This window comes from Moschus berezovskii, chromosome 5 (assembly GCF_049115385.1).
Source record: "Moschus berezovskii isolate FMDL1 chromosome 5, NW_MosBer_1.0, whole genome shotgun sequence".
NCBI lineage: Eukaryota > Metazoa > Chordata > Mammalia > Artiodactyla > Moschidae > Moschus > Moschus berezovskii.
In genome coordinates, this window is record NC_142464.1 from 67,661,537 (window position 1) to 67,683,335 (window position 21,799).

General features: G+C 37.5%; 1 protein-coding gene across 2 annotated transcripts in view; it reads right to left on the reverse strand.

Moving 5' to 3' along the window:
• Positions 1 to 1,865: 1,865 nt before the first annotated feature.
• The window catches only part of UGDH (UDP-glucose 6-dehydrogenase), a 31,854-nt gene continuing 11,920 nt past the window's right edge, over positions 1,866 to 21,799 (reverse strand). For both annotated transcript variants that reach the window (XM_055434889.2, XM_055434888.2), the window contains exons 3-12: positions 15,439 to 15,540; positions 11,929 to 12,129; positions 11,623 to 11,820; positions 10,831 to 10,978; positions 8,861 to 8,955; positions 7,064 to 7,194; positions 6,694 to 6,827; positions 6,133 to 6,224; positions 5,908 to 6,018; positions 1,866 to 3,321 (exon numbers count right to left, since the gene is read on the reverse strand). In XM_055434889.2, coding sequence (XP_055290864.1) covers positions 3,211 to 3,321; positions 5,908 to 6,018; positions 6,133 to 6,224; positions 6,694 to 6,827; positions 7,064 to 7,194; positions 8,861 to 8,955; positions 10,831 to 10,978; positions 11,623 to 11,820; positions 11,929 to 12,129; positions 15,439 to 15,540 — 1,323 coding nt within the window. In that variant the 3' untranslated portion in view covers positions 1,866 to 3,210. The remainder of the gene's footprint in view (positions 3,322 to 5,907; positions 6,019 to 6,132; positions 6,225 to 6,693; positions 6,828 to 7,063; positions 7,195 to 8,860; positions 8,956 to 10,830; positions 10,979 to 11,622; positions 11,821 to 11,928; positions 12,130 to 15,438; positions 15,541 to 21,799) is intronic.

Consider the following 21,799-nt stretch of genomic DNA (forward strand, 5'->3'; position numbering starts at 1 on the left):
TTGGGAGTCATGGGTGACGTTTGCGGTCTTTGTCAGATCTCAGTAGTCCATTTACTCCTTTATTTTGGTTACATAATCTTGAGGAAAATCCTGCCTGGTACAGCTAAATAATAATACGTTATTTTAAAAATTTAAAACATCTTGCAATCCCAGGATACTCTCCAGTTAAATATATTCCAAAAACCTGAATGGTGATTAGCAAGAAATGTTCAATCTTTTGAATTTGTTATTCCTCCACTCATTGCATAATTGACCATTATATCAAGACTAGAATATGTGACCAAATCTGGGTCTTCCTAGACATTTGAGTGTGGTTAGCATGTACTGTAGAGATGTAGGTATAGTCCTTTGTACAACTGCACAAGAATGGACAGGCCTGAATTTTAAATGCACAGGCATGGCAGGCGGCCTATACAAAATTTCTGACCGTGTGGTACAGTTAATGCATAAGTAGTCTCCAATGTGTAAAATTTGGTATGTGCCCATTTCAATATGTCTGATCCTTTTCTATAGGATGAATGAAATTCTTTGAAAAAGTGAAAATGACAGATGACACCTAGTTTTTAATCACAAAGTCAACTAATACAGAGGTCTCTGTCCCATTTCCAGTGACTAAATCAGCCAACCCTAAAACCTAATTCCTGTTTGGTCAGATATAGTTATTAATGAAACTAGTTTGAACAGGAATTTCGCATTAATTTATTTTTGTCATACCTCACAGCTTGCAGGATCTTAGTTCCCAGACCAGGGACCTAATCCGTGGTCCCCTGCATTGGCAGTTCAGTTCAGTCGCTCAGTCATGTCCGACTCTTTGCGACCCCATGAATCGCAGCACACCAGAACTCTGGATTTGTAACCACGGGAACATTAGGGAAGTCCTGAGATTTGTATATATCCTTTTGTATTGATTTGAATTTTTAAAAATCATGTCCATGTATTATTTTCAATTTTAAATACTAGTTAATAATCTCAAAAGTACTAGCTAATAAATCTTGTATTTGCCACACCATATGGCATGTGGGGTCTCACATCCCCAACCAGGGATTGAACCAGGGCCACTGCAGTGAAAGCAGAGAATCCTAAACATGGGCCACCAGGGATCTCCCCTAAACATAGAAACATGTATCAATTTTAAAAAAACACAAGGTCTTTAATTGTCTTAATCGGGAAAACAATGGTAACCATCTTGAAACTTTTCACATAAAGGTATCAAATTGTTATAAATTAACCTACCAAGTCACTGGGGCTTCTTCCCCATTACAGCCAGGTTACATGGCTCTTTGTCTTTTGTATTTCCCTCCACTTACCAGTTCTCCCACGTTCTACTCAGTAACCATGTTTTACACATTTAGTGATCAATCCTAGGCATTGAAGCATCCTGCAACTTAAAACCAGTGCCTAATTCAACTGCTTTAGCAAGACAGCTTTGCGTTATAATCCCTTTACTAGACTTTATTAGCAGAATATAAGAATATTCTCAAGCAGAAATGAAGGGCAGTTCTAGCTAATAAGCCCACTCCCATTTTAAAATCTAAGAGTGAGGGATCATCTATTGTCTCTTCCTGTTGTTTTGTTTCCTTCACTTTAGTCTGCCAACTTTTTCTTAAAGAATCAGATAGCAATATATATGAAACCATATAAAATGTAATCATGTAAAAATGTAAAAGACATCTTAGCTCACAGGTTGCTGGCCAGATTTGGCCCATGGGATTTTGTTTGCCAGTACCTGGTCTGTTCTCTCCCTTTCTGGCATCATTTGAAAGAACAACATAATGCCCCTTTCTCAAAAAAGGAGTGATTTTCCTGATGTCATACTGTCATGACTTAGTTACTTGCACTAGACAAAAAATAACCCACACACTGGCTTATGAAGAATATTTTATTTGTGTATTTGGTATCTGTACAGACATCTCTGTCTTCATCTTTATCTCTGTATTATTGAACTGCAAAATTCCTAAAGGATGAGATTTGTATCTGTTTAACTCAATTTGTATACTCTCAGCAGAGCACAAGCATCAAATGGACATATTTCAATAATGATAAACACAAGAGAAAATAAAATATAAGTCAACAAGAGACATAAGAAAAAAAGCAGATGAAAACACGAAATTCCTTATTTTAGGATTATGCTATACATTAACTTGTAAAATCTACTACTGTAAGTTTATATATGAGATAATATTGATTTTATTACTTAAAATGGGAGAAACTGCAGTGAGTCACAGGAATAAAATACAAAGTAAAAGTAACAAATAGTTTGGGCTTTTAGACTAAAAAACAATGACCAGTGAGGAAGAACAAGAAGAGGAATGATACAGACTTTTCACTACACTGATTTTTTTCTTCATTTTTTTAAAAAAAAACATTACCTTTTAGCCTTATTTGGATTGATTGGAAATGGGCAGTGGACTAAAGAAACCATCGATACAGCCCATTAAAACAAAAGGAGCAAAAGGACAATAACCAAACCATACCTGTGGGGTTACTTCTAACGTGGAAGCATAGGCGGGAAAAAAGCACAAAGGCCACATTCTGTCCATGGCACCCTCCTCGATTCAGGGCGACAAGAAATGGCATGGGAAATACCTCACCCAATTAATCCAGAAAACGCTAAATCTCCATGACACTATTGGAAAGGTTAACAGGTTTAGCCCAGTATTTAGCACAGTCATTTCATACATGGGGGTGGTGGTTTAATCACTAAATTGTGTCTGACTCTGTTGCAATCCCATGGACTGTAGCCAGCCAAGCTCCTCTGTCCATAGAACTTCCTAGGCAAGAATACTGGAGTGAGTAGTCACTTCCTACTCCAGCAGTGAAAATACATACTTAATAAGTAGATAAACCACTGATCAGAAAAACTGAGGAGTACCACTCCCATTACCATTCGATATTGAAGTGCTGCCTACAGATATTTTATAAAGTAAAAAGTGTTTGAAGTTTAATGTTACAAAAATCGACACCATTAAAACCAACATGATTATTTGCTACTCATCCAATCACTGAGGTAACAATATTATAAAAATATGTAAAAAAATTCTAGTTTCCATAATTATCAGATATGCTAATTCCCATATAGCTAGTATAAATTTGATTATTAAAAAAATAGTTTTGTTTCCTTAAAAGCACTTGGTTCATTTATCATTTAATATCAGATAGGTATTTGCTATCTTGAAGTACCAAAAAAGTTACACATAAAAATGGCAATGTCTATACTCTGGGTTTCTTGTTGGGCATATCCTGAAGACTAAACTTTGGAATTTCACCAGAAGGAGCATATGGAATTCTCTTTGAAGACACCTTCTTGCCAATTGTTTCAATCTAGAAGAGAAAAGAAAATTGTTAGCAATACCTAAACGTAAAACTTTGTCATATAGTTAATAAGGGCTAAAACCTAGATGATTTTTTTTTTCTTTTTAAAGGCAGAAAAAGTTTCTCAGGTTGTGTGGGTTGCTATGAAAGACCTTTGGTTCCTTCCATATTTTTTGTTTCTAGAGTCAGTCTACATTCCCCTTTTCATATTCATATCTAGACATGCTCACTCCTCTCATTCTTAACACCAGACTCCCTCAAACAGAATAGGAGATTACATGCCACTGTGGCTTTAAAAGCATATGTGAAAGCAACAAACAGGCCAGATTCCCGTTAATTCACATTCTTTCAAGCTCTATTCTAATGTCTTGTTTCCCTTATTCTAAAAATCTTGTATAAGTTATAATAGCATAGGTTTTAGAAGTTCAGGCTTCAGAGTCTGAAAGGCTCCAGTTGGAAACCTGACTGATAATCGCTGATACCTAAACTCTCTAAGGTCTTTCTTCCTTGTTCGTAAATGGTGTTACCCACCTACCTCAAAGGGCTGTGGTAAGGATTCAATTAGATAAAGTGCTCAGGACAGTGTCTGGCATATTAAATCAACCTTCAATAAATCAATAGTAGTCAATTCTCATTTTGCATATTACATTTAAAACTTTTCCCCCTCTTTCCAAAATTATCAATATTATCTTTAAAGACACTGTTTCTTTAATAATAGTTTATCTCCTCTCTACAGCAGAGATAAATATACTACATAACTTTCAGAAATGTATTTTTAATTAAAAAGGACATTTTTAATTAAAAATTAATACTTAATGCTGACTCATACCACAAAGGGCTTCTGCTTTGTTTACTTATTTATTTGGCTATGCCAGGTCTTAGTGGCAGAACTCAAGATCGATCTTCATTGCTACATACAGGATCTTTAACTGTGGCATGTGAACTTTGGTTGAGGCATGCGGGATCTAGTTCCCTGATCAGGAATTGAAACCAGGCCACCTGCACTGGGAGTGTGGAGTCTTAGTCACTGGACCACCAAGGAGGTCCCTCTGCTTTGTATTAATCAATTGTCTTATTTAATGGCTTATAAATATTCTTTATTTAGCAATTCTAGTCTAATAGTTTTTTTAACCCTTACTAGGAATAGTTCATTATAAGAGCTCAAACTCATTATATATATATATATATATATATATATATATATATATGTCTCTTCATTTCTCCTCTAGATGAGTAAAACAGCAATCACAGGAAATGTTTCTGTGCCTGCAAATAATGTTTAAAAAATAACACTGCTGAGTTAAGTCATGATTGGGAGAAACAGTCCCATTACTCACTAAGGAGGGGCTGGATAAAAGAGTCCCCAGGGTCTTTGATGGAATGTGAACTGACAAGGATGTCACCTGATTTGTGTCGCAAGTTAATCTCTCATGAATGAGGAGTGGGCACTGAATTCTAAGTAAGAAGGATCTTCAACAAGTCAGTGACAGGTTAAGAGAAACAGATCAGATATTTCGAACAGGGAACGAGGCCTTATCAGTACCTCTCCAAGACAGCTGGTGCTAAGCAGACGCACACAGCCAACTCTAAACACTGCCACGCTCTGTTCTGCTCTGGGACTCTGCTGACAACAATTTCCTGGCAGATTTCTTTATCCTACCAACCTCCCCCTTGGGGCCCAGACTCCATGTCTGCTGAGGAAATGGAAAGCGGTTCTTTCTTTTTAATACCTTTGAGGCCCCTGGTAATACTGAAGTGGATGCAACATAAAAATGTATTGTGCAGCTTTCTGTCTGCTCTGCAAACGTTCCTAACTAACCGACAAGCTTTGAATTAAAAGAGGGCCAGCACCTCTGCAGCTCCCATACTTTTCATTCAGACCAGCATAGTGCTAAGCACTCAGAGACAGAGGATCCTAAACCAACACGGGACGACTACAGTATTAAAACATTTCTATAAGAATAAATGACCTGGCCTCAGAGGTCAGTGTGGTATGCACAGTGTAATAGCGCAGCTTGGGAGGCTCTAGAAAAAAATAATTTTAATGTATACACTTTCTTACTTGATGTTTATAGGAGGTAGGGTGAGGCACATCTTGGCCCTATAAACTTTGTAAGAGAGACCAAACTGAATGACCTTTAGGTTATGAATTTGAGGAGGGAGTAGAGTACTTCACAAATACCAGAGATCTTCCAGAGAACCGACTGACGTTTTCCGAGTTATATTATTGTTAAATGAGAAAATATTAAAATCATAAAACTCACAGCCAGGGATTTCCCTGGTGGTCCAGTGGTTAAGGAGTCACCTGCCAGTTCAGGGGACCTGGGCTCGATCCCTTATCCGGGAAGATCCACATGCCGAGGAGCAACTAAGCCCGCGTGCCACAACTACTGAGCCCGTGTTCTGCAGTTACTGAAGCCCTCATGCTCTAGAGCCTGTGCTCTGCAACAAGAGCAGCCAGCAAAATGAGAAGCCCGCACACCACAACAAAGACCCAGTGTAGCCAAAAAAGAAAAAAAAGAAAAAAACTCAAAGCCATTTTAAAAAGCAAACGACCAAACAAATGAAACAAAATCAATTCAAGACGATGCTTACCTGGAAGCCAATGGTTTGTAGCTCATTGTGGAGCCCATCCAGGACACGTCGTCCGTCAAAGATAAAGGCTGGTTTCAGCATTTTCTTATGAATGCGTTCATAATCCAGTTCCTATAAAGAAAGAACCAGAGAAATAATTAGAGAATATACAGGAACACATACTCCACCCCAAATACTATTAGAACGACTCTAAAATTTTCCTTAATCTCACTTCTGTCCCTTTACCTTAAACATGTCCCACTCAGTGCAAATCACAACAGCATGGGCACCATCACATGCTTCATAGGGATCTTTGGAAATGGTCACGAGCCGGGCCACTGTAACAACCCAAAAAAAATGGGAGTAAGAAAGGAGTGATTTGAGATTATGCATTTTAACACTAGGACTGCAGGAGGAATTGAGAGTCTGACAGAAGTGGAATGGTCTGGTTGAAATATGAGTGGGGATAACAGTGAGGGGCCTGGGGTAGTCCCTAATCTTGTCCCAGAAGCATCTCCTTATAATCTCTGGGGCTTTTTAAAAGAATATCTTGGAAAAATTGTTAGAGTAATCTACTTTATTACTTGATTACTAATTAGTAATTACATTACTAATCGGGACTGGATTATTTCATATCAAAGTTGATGAAGCAATGTCTGAGAGTTTAATTTTAGAGAACTGAGGTTGAAAAGAGGAAACTAGCAATGATAAAAATGACAAAAACTGAACCACCAAAGGTTTCCAGAGAATAAATAAGTTTGGGAGCCCAAACTCAAAATGACACGTGAGAGAAAAAGCCTGACTTACCTTGGTCATCCTTTGAAACTCCTGGATGAGAAAGATCCACAACTATTTGTTCCCTTGGTACTTTTGGATCATATATATGGAGGTGTGCACCTTCATCCATCAAATATTTGCTAATATATATACTAGATGACTCCCTGAAGGAAAAAAACAAAACCCAGCTTTGCTATGCTTCCGAATGGCATAGATTTTAATACCTATGGAATTTAATATACAGGTGAGATTCTATTTCTTGTGAGGATATGAACGTCTACTTTTTTTACTCTTTATACTATACACACACGTGTATTTCACATATAGAGCTACCATCAAAAAAATAAGGATGAGGAGTTAAGATTATCAGAAAGGTTGAAATATTTGAAACAATTAATACCTTGTATCACCAGTGTCCTTTTTGAAAGCAAACCCCAAAATAGCTATCTTCTTATCTGTCACTGTATTAAACAGACTGTCTATGATCCGGGAAGCAAATCTCCTTCTCTGGTAGTCATTCATGTCTATAACCTGAAAGGACATGTACAATTATGCAAGGATCAGTTAAAAGAGGTACAGCCTGTGCATACACTGCTTACAGCTTTATGGTTAGCACTCTTATATGAATACAAGCCTTATGAATTAACAGGAGGCAAAAGTTACCAACCTCTTTAACATGCACAGATTAGAAAAAACAAAGAATTTTACCCACTCCCTTCCTTTCCCACTCCTCCCCACCCTGAAAATTTTAAGTTTCATTTGGTTTTAACTTTACATGCATCAGACTGGGATGGATGTTAAGGTGGGGAGCATAGGTAAATGCCAACCCCATTTGAGGTCTGCCATGAGGCCAGCCTAAAAAGGCACAGAGAAAATAGTGTTCTCCTTAGCCAACTTCTTCAAACCCTATGGAAGCAAAGTACTCACTCATATGCTTAACCAGACCCCTCATGAAAACTGAATGTGAGGAGGAAGAAGATAGAGAACAAACCACGTACAGAGCTACAGTTGCCTCCGGATGAACCGTAACACCATGAACATTTGCAGAAATTTTTAACTAAATGTTACAAGTAAAAGTCTCTGATCATCTAATCTGTTACTCTCCCAAGAATTTATAAACAAACATCATATTTGTGAGCAGTAAAGTCTCTGATCATCTAATCTGTTAACCCTCCTAAGAATTTATAAACAAACATCGTATTTGTGACCAGAGGAATTTAAAGAAAGACTATTTTTTTAAAGCTCTAAGCTTCTAGAAGCCATCTCAGAGTCTGAGAGCTTGGGAAATGAGCTCAAAGCTTTAGAAAAATCAAGCCTTTTTTTTTTTTTTTTTTTTACCACATAGCTGCAAGGCATGTGGGTTCTTAGTTCCCCAACCAGGGATCAAACCTGTGCTCCCTGCAGTGGAACCGTGGAATCTTAACCACTGGACTGCCATGGAACCTGGTAAATGAAGCCTTTATCTGCATTTTCCCCACAATGGACAGTAACATAAAGCCCTTACACTAGATTGAATGAAATGAACTTAGAAGTGTATATTTCCCTAAAAATGCTCATTTCCTTACCTTTCTACTCACTGCTGAAATCTGAAAAATTATAAACCTGGGGAAAAAATATTTGGAAAAGGTACATACACTTACTGGTATCTTGAGCAAATTACTTAACACTGTTAAGCCTCAGCTTCCCCATCTATAAATGGGATAATATTAATGATGAGAACTAAGATACTACATATAAAGTGCTTTAAAGAGTGCCTGACACAGAGTAAGCACTCAATAAATGTTAACTCTATTTCCAGTTTGAGTAGGGTCTCCAATTTTAGCTCTGTGAATCTCAAAGGGACAAAACAAATATCAACACATGCAAATCATTTGCAAGCATAACAATAGAGGTTCTTCTTTTACTTCTTTCTTTTGCCTTTCAAGATGACGAACTACAATGAAAAGTTTTTGCTTTACATAAGGAGCAAATTTTGTTATTAAAATGAAAAACTTGTTTATAATAAACTTTCATCATAGCTGATTACCAAAACAGACAAATTGTAAACACAGAAGCTCAATAAATAAACCTAAAATGAACAAATTGAATATAATAATAATTGAGTTCCTGGAAAAAATTAATACTCTCAAAAACATTTGACAGAAAAAGATGACATGTTTTAATTGGAAGTTAATCATAAACTGTTGACTATAAATACCTGCTGCCAATAACGAGCTACTTCAGGCAAGTTTAGAGCCTCACAGAGATAAACCAAATTCAGAACATCCTTTTGAAAGCAACTCCCACCAAAACCTGAAGAAAGAAAAAAAAAAAATGACAATATTTTCATTTGGAACCACACAACTAAATCATGTTACAAACTTCTGTGTCATACTAATCAGAGGGCCTATGCTAGGATTTTTGATAATAAAATTTGAATGTGGGAAAATTAATGAGTTTATAAATTATGTGAAATTTGCAAGAAACTATCAACTCTATAAATAATTTCCTAATAATTATAATAACTTAAGTTTTATTGTGGCTACATTTCTATTTTTTCCCTCATTAGCTGGAATAACTGCTCCACATCTCTCACTCTAACATAGAGCTGGCAAACTTTAACATTCCCAGTAAAAAATATTTTAGCCTTTGTAGGTCATGTAGTCTCTGGCACAACTATTCAACTCTGCCTTTGTTGTTCAAAAGCAGTCATAGACAATATGTAATCAAATGGGCATAGCTATTTTCCAATAAAACTTTATTTACAAAAACAAGCTGTGGGCCAGATTTGGCCTGAGGACTGTAGTTCGCCCACTACTGTTTGAGTGCAGTGCAGTATACAGTGAGGGTTGGCTTGAGCTTTGAAATCAGACACACCTAGCCACTCACTAGTTGTATGACTGAGCAACTTACAAAAATTCCCCCAATCCTTAATCAGCAACACTTTTATATAACAGGTTATAAATTAAGATATATAAACCCCTGTTTCAGAACTTGTTGCAAAACATGCCTTCAGGAAACAGTAGCTATTTTTATTAAATGGTCACTAGAAGAAAATATCAGAAAGAAAAGGCCAGGAAATCAGTACTGAAAAATGGTATAAAGCCCCAGAAACATAGGAAGTGCTACCTATGGCGCAATCTGTAAAAGACTCTTTACCTTTACATCAACTTTATTATTAAACCCAAAAATATAGGCAGTTCTCATTAAACTCAGTAGCTATGTCCTATAAATTCGCCACAAACACTGAATTAGCAAACACTGAAGTGCTGCTTGTAGGTAAAATACAGCATTAGGTTCCTGTAAGCTTCTGGTAATGTTTTTTGTCAACTGATTAACATAATCTTGTTGTATGTGTGCTTATATTTAGAGACACCTTATTTAAAAATATTGTTGACCTTCATTAACAATGAACTCAAAGCCAACAGCACTGAAGTGAAGCTTATCAAACCACACGCATTTTCTCTGTAAACTACATCATAGTTTGCTGACACTTTGGAACACCAGAAAAAATTTCAGCAATATTCTTGAGGGCCATTTTAAACAGTGAAATCACAGGGGGAAAAAAGCACCAAAATGCAAAAAATATGGTACTAAACAGACCACAAAAACAGCACACATTTGCAGTATGTGAGTGAAAACAAGAAGATAAGAGTATTGCCTTATTCAACTTCAACTGGGAATGTATGTGTTGGATGACTCAATTTTATGCGGCTCTGTTCATATCTGCAAATGACCATATGAGTATTGATGTTGGGTTAAAAGACATTTTAGCAAGTAGGCTAAATAATTCATAAATATGGAATCCACAAATAATGAAAATATTTCACTAAGGTCACATTTGCATAAATGTATCAGTAGGAAAAGCAAATGATAAGGAATTTTTTCCTATTGCTTCAGTAAGGTGTTACATGATTTCTGATGTGATCTCCTAAACTTATTCCACCTAAATGTTCTAGTAAAATATTAATATATTTCTTCTGAAACACTGAACCATGTTTATATACTAACCAGTCACTAATTATTAAACAATATATGCAACTATTGTCTCACTTAGAAATTCCCTGATAAGCTGAAGGCTACATGTATAATGAAATCATTATTTTAAGGGTGTAAAGCAAAGGCTTCCTTAAAGTTAGAGATCTACCTAAAAGAACCTACTTGATGTATAGAAAACTTTCAGCTTACCAACACTGGCTTTCAGAAATTTATTTCCAATTCTCTGGTCCATTCCAATGGCTGTTGCCACCTCTTCTACATCAGCTCCTGTTGCTTCACAGAGGGCACTTATAGAGTTAATGCTGCTGATTCTCTGGGCCAGAAAAGCATTTGCTGTCTTTAAAAAAAAAAAAGGAAGAATACGATGAACTAAAATAAACATTTTATATAATCTGCATTATATTTCATCGAGTTAATGCAAATTACTGAAGGAGATATGAAAGTTTCTGATGGGTTCAATCTGAAGAGGTAATGGGTGGGTTGATTCAGAAAAATGTTTTAAATTAGAGAAGAAAGGTGATTAAGAAAGGGTAAAAAGGGACTTCCCTGGTGGTCCAGTGGCTAAGACTCTTTGCTCCCAATGCAGGGGGCCTGGGTTCAATCCCTGGTCAGGGAACTAGATCCCACATGACACAACTAAGATCCTACATGCTGCAACTAAGACCCAGTTCAGCCAAATAAATAAATATTAAAAAAATAAATAAAGGTGAAGATTTAAAAAAGAGAAAGTAAAAAGAAGGGAATGAGTGATTTTTAAAACTAGTATTTTAGTACACCCTATTTTCTTTTACATATTCTAAAATATTTTATACCCAAATATTTGATCCCCTTATGAAATTATTTCATAATAAACAAGAATATTATCTTCATAAGCATATCTTTTTATTAAGAAAGTACCTAGGTAGCTTATCAGGGTTAAGAGAAATAAGTCCTTGGCTTAAATTTAATAATTTAATACAGAGTTGAATGCTACATACTAACCAGTTTGGAAAGTTCTGAAGACCAAGTATTAGTGGTGAGGATCTTTTCTCTGGGAACCCAGTGCTCATACACAGCACACAGTGCTTGCACAGCTCTCTGGCCCTCTGGGGTTTCATCCCCTCCAATCAGTACTCTGTCTGGGTTCTTCAGGTCCTTGATGGCCGTCCCTTCTGCCAAGAACTCAGGGTTGGACAGCACCTAAAATCACAACGCAAAGGAAAGTTTTAAGCTAGAATTAATTATGGACAACTCGAAGCACTGATATTTACATAAGAAGGCCAGATTCTAATGCTTCCTTTTTCATACCTGTAAATTTAAGTTGGGTTTTGTGTTTGCATCAAATATTCGACGAATACTTTCTGCTGCCCGCACTGGGACCGTGCTTTTCTCAGTCACAATTTTGTACCCGTGTGAGTTTTGCACAATGCGTCTAGCACAAGCTTCAATATACTTCAGATCTGCTGCACGGCCTTTTCCCATTCCATAGGTTTTGGTTGGTGTGTTCACCTGATGAAAGTATACAGAATTAAGAACAAAGTATCTGTGAAATGTTCACTTATATCAAGATACACCCTGGATCATCAACTGACTAGTCAAGTGGGAAGTTAACATCATCAGTAGCCCTGGTTTCACCCTTTATTAGTTTCACAGAAATAATACATTTTATAAATATAATACCTTAGGGGACAGTTTGAAGTACCTGGAGAACTCACTCATTACATTTCTACACTTCTATTGAGCAGCTACTATATATGTGTCAGAGTCAGGATAGCAGGATGCTGCTGCTGCTGCTGCTAAGTCACTTCAGTCGTGTCCGACTCAGTGTGACCCCATAGATGGACGCCCACCAGGCTCCCCTGTCCCTGGGATTCTCCAGGCAAGAACACTGGAGTGGGTTGCCATTTCCTTCTCCAATGTGTGAAAGTGGAAAGTGGAAAGTGAAAGTGAAGTCGCTCAGTCACGTCCGACCCTTAGCGACCCCATGGACTGCAGCCTACCAGGCTCCTCCATCCATGGGATTTTCTAGGCAATAGTACTGGAGTGGCTTGCCATTGCCTTCTCCGGGATAGCAGGATAGGCAGGGTCTAAGCTAAGTTTGGGCTTCCCTCATAGCTCATATGGGCTTCCCTCATAGCTCAGTTGGTAAAGAATCCACCTATAATGCAGGAGACCCTGGTTTGATTCCTGGGTCAGGAAGATCCACTACAGAAAGGATAGGCTACCCACTCCAGTATTCTAGCCTGAAGAATTCCATGAACTGTATAGTCCATGAGGTCACAAAGAGTCAGACACAACTGAGTGACTTTCACTTTCACTTCACTAAGTTAAGACTCCGAAAGGAGTTCACGGACTGAAATGAAATAAGTTCTCTCTTATTTCTCCTGATTATATGTAACATATTATCCTAGTCTTTAAAACTAAACTTAAAACTCCTTTACTCTCCTTTTTTTATAGACCTATATCAATAAGTTTTTATAAATGTCTGCAGCGTCATTCACAAACGCTTTCTTGGCTATTTAGAACTATAAATTACCTAGCACCTCCAGGATACAGAATACTATACAGACAAAGACTATCATATAGAAAGAAAAATAAACCATGAGTTCAGAGTCCAGGCATTTAGTTTTGGCTTAGCTGTCTCATGTAACCGTGGGGAAGTATGGCTGCCTTTGTCTCAATGACCTCTTTGGAAAATGAGAATAAGACATTCTCTAAAATCTAACTCATGAGTTTCATAACATTCACATAAAAGTGAAAATACTCTGCAAAGTCCAAACTTCTATATAGGAATAATTTTTGAACCAGTAAGTAGCACCAATTTTCTTCTCTTGACAAGCTTATAACTTAATGGGAGACCAAATAAAAGAATGAAACCAAAATAAATAAAAACATGAAGATTTAGATGAGGTGTGAAAAGCATGAGGAGAATTTATTTATACGCATGGAACAACTTAGGAAAAGACTTAGGTATGGAAGTCAGGGTGCAGTGGCGCACAGAAGGGCAAAAATGACTGATAAGACAATGTGAGACATGCTGGAGATGTGGGATGATCAGATGTTTCCCCAGGTAAAGGAGCTCTAAAGATAATGATTGAAAACTGATTCCATAGCATAAAACTATTCCTACCTGGAATTCACCTAAAAATAATCTGGGTAATCTAGGATGGGAGAGAAGTATTAAAGAAGATTGGGGACTTCTCTGGTGGTCCAGTGGTTAAGACTCCATTCTTCCACTGCAGGGGGTGTGGGCTTGATCCTTGGCTAGGGGAACTAAGATCCCACATACTCTGAGGAGCAGCCAAAAAATTATAAAAACAAAAAGAACGAATGACCATGATGACTGTTGACAATGGAGAATGGGTAAGTAAGGGTTCATTATATTGTTGGTTTTATCCTTTGCATAAGTTTGCTATTTTTCATAATGAAAAGTATACAACAAGCACAGTTTTAAAAAAAAAACTGATGCAGAGAAAAATGGAAACTAGGTAGGAGTCATACCACAAAAATAACTAACAGGCACACAAAGCAATAGCTTGGAAAGACTCAAGGGAGTCAAGGGAGCTCAGGCTAGACTGGCAGAGAAGCGAGTGTACAATCAGCTGTCTTTGCCAGAACACACTAAGGTGAACTCTATTGCCTTAAGTAAAGATTCTTTAAAAAAAAAAAATTATTTTTCTTACAGAAAAGTCCCCTATTCCCATTCTAGGTTGTGGTTATCCAAATGTTGGGACTAAGGTAAGTTCTTGATTTTCTCCAAGCATCCAGATACTCCCAAATAATTTCTCCTTTTCTATGCCTCTACCCTAACCTTCTACAAGCTTGAGCAGACAAAGGATAGGCGAGTCACAAAACTGGCACCAGTTCCTCTGAAGTAATTTTTAAAAAGACATAGCACAGTTGCACCAAGGGTTTCATTACTACTTTCTCCTGGAGTTCATATTTCTTAACAGTACTGCTTTTGCCTCGATACACATAATCAATTCAACATCATCTCTACTCTGTGGACGCCCCTGGTGTTTCTTTATCTCATGGAACCCAGTCCAAGCTCATACCACTGGCTTTCCCCGTACTCCATAGGCTATAAAGGTCTTAAGTCATATAACACCCTAGCTCAGCTACCACCTGGTGATAACTATACCATTATACACAGAATATTTGAGTCATCAAAACAGCAAGAAAAAAAGCTACCTTGGTTCACATATTGGAATACCAGAGTGTATTCCCAAGCATTGATTCTACTTTTCTAATTACAAGGGTACAACAGTTAGGTTCTATTATGAACTGAAATTATTTATGGACTAGCCTAACAACCCAATCAAGCTATGCCAAGTTCTAAATAATTAATTTAAAATGATTTTTGGAATACAAATTCATCTAGATAGGAGATGGTTGTACAGTTGCAGCAAACTTTACCTGATTCTTTTTACCGTACCTACACCAAGCAGTGGAACCAAGTCAATGTATGGCAAAACCAATACAATATTGAAAAGTAAAATAAATAAACAGAAAGAAAAAAAAACCAACAAAATACATATACTATCACCCTATGTGCCCCCGTGTGCCCACAAGTTATCAATACTTCCTAATTCTATATCTCAGACTAGAACTTTCTCTGAACTTATTTATTCAATGATCTGAAATGATCAGACGATCACAGAGTTTGGTGAAGTGTTGGAAAAAATTAGTGAGACTCAAAATTCAACTTTATACTAAGTAATGCTATGACTTAATGCCACTGGATTTATCATTAAAATACAATGACACTTCTATACAGACAAGACTACATTAACTCACACAGCAAAGGAAAATACTTACAGAAATAAACACAAGATCAGCTTCCTTAATGGCATCATCAATATTGGTAGAAAAAAATAAATTTTTTCCTCGACAGGATTCTACCACTTCTTTTAGTCCTGGCTAAAAAAAAGAAAAGAAAAAGAAAAGAAGTTGCACATACATTTTACCAGCCAGATGAGATAATCCAATAGCACAGAATTGCACTCATTAAGGGAAAGGTCATGTTGTAATTTAAAGGTCTAGATTTGCTCTCAAATAACACCTCTGTAGAAAATTCAAACTGGTACCAAAGGCCATCTAATGCACATTATGTAACATAATAAACAAAGCAAAACTGAACTTGAACAATTAAAGCAGCAGATCAACTTAATGCATTTCATTGTTGACCATGTTCCAGACTATTTCACAAGAGTTAACAGTTAATGCCAAGTATCACATAATCATCAGGAAAGTCAAAGTCTTTCGTGATTTCAAGCAAACATTTGATTTTGCATCGTCATTATGAATGCAGGTTTACTCCCATGAATCCAGGTCATAGAACACAGGCCATTCAGACTAGTTGTGAAATAGTTGATATGCATAAATTTATATTTTCTAAGTCCTATTATAAGAAACATGTCTATCAAAAAAAATTGTTACTTTCCCATATAATTTTTTATGATATGTTGATTGATTGTTGATATGTTATATTTTCATTTTTATTCAGTTCAAGAAATTTCTCTTTTTTTGTCTAAATGGCATGCAGGATCTTAGTTTCCTGGCCAGGATCAAACCCTCACCCCCTGCGGTGGAAGTGCGGAGTCTTAACCCTTGGACAGCCAGGAAAGTCCCTGGTGTCACCAATTATAGCAACTGTTTCCTTATTTTGACTAGGTTCTAGAAAATTAGAATAAAAGATTATTCCACAGAGATTTAATTCATTCCTATATATAATCTTCTAAATTAAAGTAACCTAAAATCAGAGCAATGCAGAATTTATAGTAAGTCTTAATAAGACTTCAACATGAACAACTACATTATTCCATTAAAATCAATGGGATATTTGTAGATATCCAAAACAACAGAGGTTAAAGCGTCTGCCTCCAATGCAGAAGACCCGGGTTCGATCCCTGGGTCAGGAAGATCCCCTGGAGAAGGAAACGGTAACCCACTCCAGTATTCTTGCCTGGAGAATCCCATGGACAGAGAAGCCTGGTAGGCTACATAGTCCATGGGGTCGCAAAGAGTCGGACACGACTGAGCGACGGAACGGAACGGAAAACAAATGCAGAAGCAGTTTATAACACAGGTTCTACCTCTTATTAGGTTCATTATGTAATTATCATAATTAGTATTTCAAATTTATATGGTACTTTTTAATGGAAGAACTCAGATCCTTTCATAGGTTAAAATTAACTTTTGTTTTATTCAGAAAAAGCAAAGCAAATTATCCAGTTTGGTTTTTATAGAAATAGTTATTAAATGGTTTTTTTAAATGAACAAAATTAACATTAAAGTAATAACTATTTAACAAATATGGTAACACAAAATGTTTTCATTGTTAAATATTAACAGTCTACTATTCTGTTCTCTGAGTAAAAACATGAATACCTTATTACCAAGCTTCATCTGATGGTCATTACTATTTCCTTCTTAGGCAGCGAAAATGACTACTTTTTTATTAATATAGTTTTGACCCATAAAATATAAACTTGTAACACTAACCACTGGACCACCAGGGAAAAAAATCACAATGAACACAACTTTGTGGACCCTAAATACACTTAGCTGAGTTTTTCAGTGTAGCTTCGTCATCTTTTTACTTGTCCTCTCATTCTGAGATTACTGCTCCACCCTACACGACAGGTTCTTCAGAGGATTGTACCTCCCATGTTCCAACAACTGCAATTTACCAATGTCCCAGTCACTTTTATTTCCCGTTCCCACCAACAAAACAGTATCTTTATCCATTCTTATTTGCATGCCTGCATGCTCAGTCCTGTCTGACCCCATTGACTGTAGTCTGCCAGGCTCTTCTGTCCATGGGATTTTGCTGGCAAGCATATAGGAGCGGGTTGCCACTTCCTCTTCCAGGACATCTTCCCAACCCAGAGATCAAACCCTAGTCTCTTCAACTGGCAGGTGGATTCTTTACCACTGAGACACCTGGGAAGCCCCATCCTTGTTTACGTCCCTCCAATTTCTGAGAAGGGGACTTTCAAGGCCAATTCCTCTTCTAGTGCTTTTGACTTCATCATCTTTGCTATTTTTCTAGACTTTATTCCATCAGTTAGCTCCTTTCTTTTTATTCTTTTGACATTTCCTTCTCTATGTGATTTGTCTACCTTAGTTTATTAACATGCTTGATTCTTTATCAACCATACGAAAAAATATAAATTTTAAAAAATCGTCTTTACCCTATGTCCCTCTTCAGTGACCGCCACCTTTATTTCCTTGTTAAACTTTTTAAGAGTCATTCCTTTTCTACACTCTTACTTCTTCAATCTCATACCACTTGTAATTGTTCTTGTAAAAGCTGCAATGGCCCCCATACTATTGCATTTCAAGAATATGTCTCATCTCTTATTCCTCCTGTATCTGTCATAATTGACAGATTATTCACTCAGCAAATACTTGTCAAGCAGTTACTGAGTACTGGCCACTGTGTTAGTCACTCATAATCAAGACATACTTCTTTATGGAGTTTGCACTACTAAAACTCTTCTGGCTTTTGGTTCACCTTCTCTTAACTACTCTTCATAGCTTCCCTAAGGCATTTCTTCCTCCACCCACCATCAAACATTGGTATTTTCCAGGGTTCTGCCCTTGACTCATGCTCTATTCTCACTATAGGCCCTTCCTGAGAGGGCTAACCTACTCTGATTTTACTGCTGCCTGTGTAATACTTTTTTTTTAATATCTGAATAATCTTAACTTTACACCTTCAGCACTCAATTCTTTTTTTTCTTTTTGGCCATTCCTTGTGGCATGTGGGATCTTAGTTCTCCAACCAAAGACTGAACCCAGGCCATGGCAGTGAAGGTGCCAAGACCTAAATCACTGGACCACCAAGGAATTCCTCAGCCCTGAATTCCTGAATATCATTCTAGATTTGTTCTTCTCCTTCATCCTTTTATATAATCAAGAGTCAAGTCTGATCATTTTTCTTTCTAAATATTTCCCTTGGGAATTCCCTGGTGGTCCAGTGGTTAGGATTCTGAGCTCTCAGTGCTGAGGGCCTGGATTCAATCCCTGGTTGGATCACACAAGCCTCAGTCAGTCAGTCAGTTCAGTCACGTCCGACTCCCTGTGACCCCATGGACTGCAGCACGCCTGGCCTCCCTGTCCATCACCAACTCCTGGAGTTTATTCAAACTCTTGTCCATTGAGTCGGTCATCCAACCATCTCATCCTCTGTCGTCCCCTTCTCCTCCTGCCCTCAATCTTTCCCAGCAGCAGGGTCTATTCCAATGAGTCAGTTCTTCGCATCAGGTGGCCAAAGTATTGGAGTTTCAGCTTCAGCATCAGTCCTTCCAATGAATATTTAGGAGTGATTTCCTTTAGGATGGATTGATTGGATCTCCTTGCAGTCCAAGGGACTCTCAAGAGTCTTTTCCAACACCACAGTTCAAAAGCATCAATTCTTTGGCACTCAGCTTTCTTTATAGCTCAACTCTCACATCCATACATGACTACTGAAAAAACCATAGGCTTGACTAGACAGACCTTTGTTGGAAAAGTAATGTCTCTGCTTTTTAATAAGCTGTCTAGGTTGGTCATAACTTTTCTTTCAAGGAGCAATCGTCTTTTAATTTCATGGCTGCAGTCACCATCTGCAGTGATTTTGGAGCCCCCCAAAATAAAGTCTGACACTGTTTCCACTGTTTCCCCATCTATTTGCCATGAAGTGATGGGACCGGATGCCATGATCTTAGTTTTCTGAGAGTTGAGTTTTAAGTCAACTTTTTCACTCTCCTCTTTCATTTTCATCAAGAGACTCTTTAGTTCTTCTTCACTTTCTGCCATAAGAGTGGTGTCATCTGCATATCTGAGGTTGTTGATATTTCTCCCAGCAATCTAGATTCCAGCTTGTGTTTCATCCAGCCCAGCATTTCTCATGATGTACTCTGCATAAAAGTTACATAAGTAGGGTGACAATATACAGCCTTGATGTACTCCTTTCCCAATTTGGAACCAGTCTGTTGTTCCATGTCCAGTTCTAACTCTTGCTTCCTGACCTGCATACCGGTATCTCAAGAGGCAGGTCAGGTGGTCTGGTATTTCCATCTCTTTCAGAATTTTCCATAGTTTGTGGTGATCCACATAGTCAAAGGCTTTGGCATAGTCAATAAAGCAGAAGTAGATGTTTCTCTGGAACTCTCTTGCTTTTTCGATGATCCAACAGATGTTGGCAATTTGATCTCTGGTTCCTCTGCCTTTTCTAAAACCAGCCTGTATATCTGGAAGTTCATGGTTCACCTACTGTTGAACCCTGGCTTGGAGAATTTCGAGCATTACTTTGTTAGCATGTGAGATGAGTGCAATTATGTGGTAGTTTGAGCATTCTTTGGCATTGCCTTTCTTTGGGATTGGAATGAAAACCGACCTTTTCCAGTCCTGTGGCCACTGCTGAGTTTTCCAAATTTGCTGGCATATTGAGTGCAGCACTTTCACAGCATCATCTTTTAGGAATTGAAATAGCTCAACTGGAATTCTATCACCTCCACTGGCTTTGTTCATTTGATTCTTCCTAACGCCCACTTGACTTTGCATTCCAGGATGTCTGGCTCGAGGTAAGCGATCACACCATCGTGATTATCTTTGAGAACCTCATGAACAGTATGAAAAGGCAAAAAGATAGGACACAAGCCTCAGGGAAAAGTAAAAACAAAATTTCTCTATTCCAGTGAGTCTCAGAGTGAGTGGAGTGAGGATGGAATGACTCTCAAGGAAGCTGTGTATTCAAAAGAGCTCATTAAATATGATAATTACATATGATTTATCATTTCTCTATCAGTTCAGTTCAGTTCAGTTCAGTCGCTCAGTCGTGTCCGACTCAGGACTTAAACATAAATCACCAAGAGGTCCTCTGATATGAAAATTTGCTATTTACAAAGAAAAATCAATACCATAAAATTTAATAGTATCATTGAAAACAAATATCTACGTGTATATTTTATTTTAAAGAAATATTCTTTTTCTTTTAATTTTATTTAGTTTTGGCTGTGCCGGGTCTTCACTGCAAGTGGGAGCCACTCTCTAGTTGGGGTGTCCAGGCCTCTCACTGCAGTGGCCTGCCCTGCTGCATGGCACAAGCTCCAGGGCTTGCGGGCCGAAGCAGTCCCAGCTCCTGGGCTCCACAGCACAGGCTCAATAGTATTGGCACCTGGGATAGCTGTTTCATGGCATGTGGGGTCCTCCTGGACCAGGGATTGAACCTGCGTCCCCCACACTGACAGGTGGACTCTTCACCACTGAGACACCAGGGAAGCCTGGTTACATATTTTAAATGCATTATAGGATACAGATTTAAGGAGGAAGTTGATTGCAAAGGTATCTAAAGTTTCTCCAGAAATAAAATATTTCTTTGCCTTATCCAAGACAGGTCAGTGTAAAGTCACAACTGGTAACAACATGTATAAGCTACTCAGTAAAGGAATTCATGAAACAGCATGAGCTCTGGTTAAACTTGTCATTTGTTTTTCTTCTTTCACAGTTCTCCCTATTTGACATCTCACCTAACATTCACACCTTCAATATGGCCAAGGAAATGTGTAGGAATAGTTTTACAACACAAAATAAAGAAATAAAAAATGGAACAAAGGCCTAACATATATTTGCAAATGGCTAATTGGGTCACATGGCTCATTTTCCCAATATTTTCCCCCCAATTTTTTGTTTTTTTTAAATACACAATGCTACGGAAATAATTTAATATATTCCTTCAGCGAGTGTCTTTTAACAACTGATGTCTAAGAAAGACACATGAAAATTATAAGCCTAAAGTCATTTACTTGCTAAGACGAAAACCATTCTACTTGTTAAAACAAGAATCTTCTTGTTATAAGAAGATTCCTTCTAGAATTTTAAAATAGCAGTGCCATGTTTTTAACCTCCAAAGTCAGCTGGGTTTTATTGAAAGACTTCATTTCTTTGCAAGCTACAGTAACTAGTACAGAACTAAAATAGCTGCTTAGCTTTTCATCATCTAATTTTCTGGAGTAGATATATTAAAAATGAGATAAAAATAAGACTATGAAGACCAAATAATTACAACTTTAAATAAAGCCAATACAATTATGGGATGTTAGAGTTCTGAGAACTCAAACATTGTTTCTAATGGGCACCAGTGCTAGACAGACTTTCAAATCTTTTAGATTCTATTTAAAGAAATTTAAAG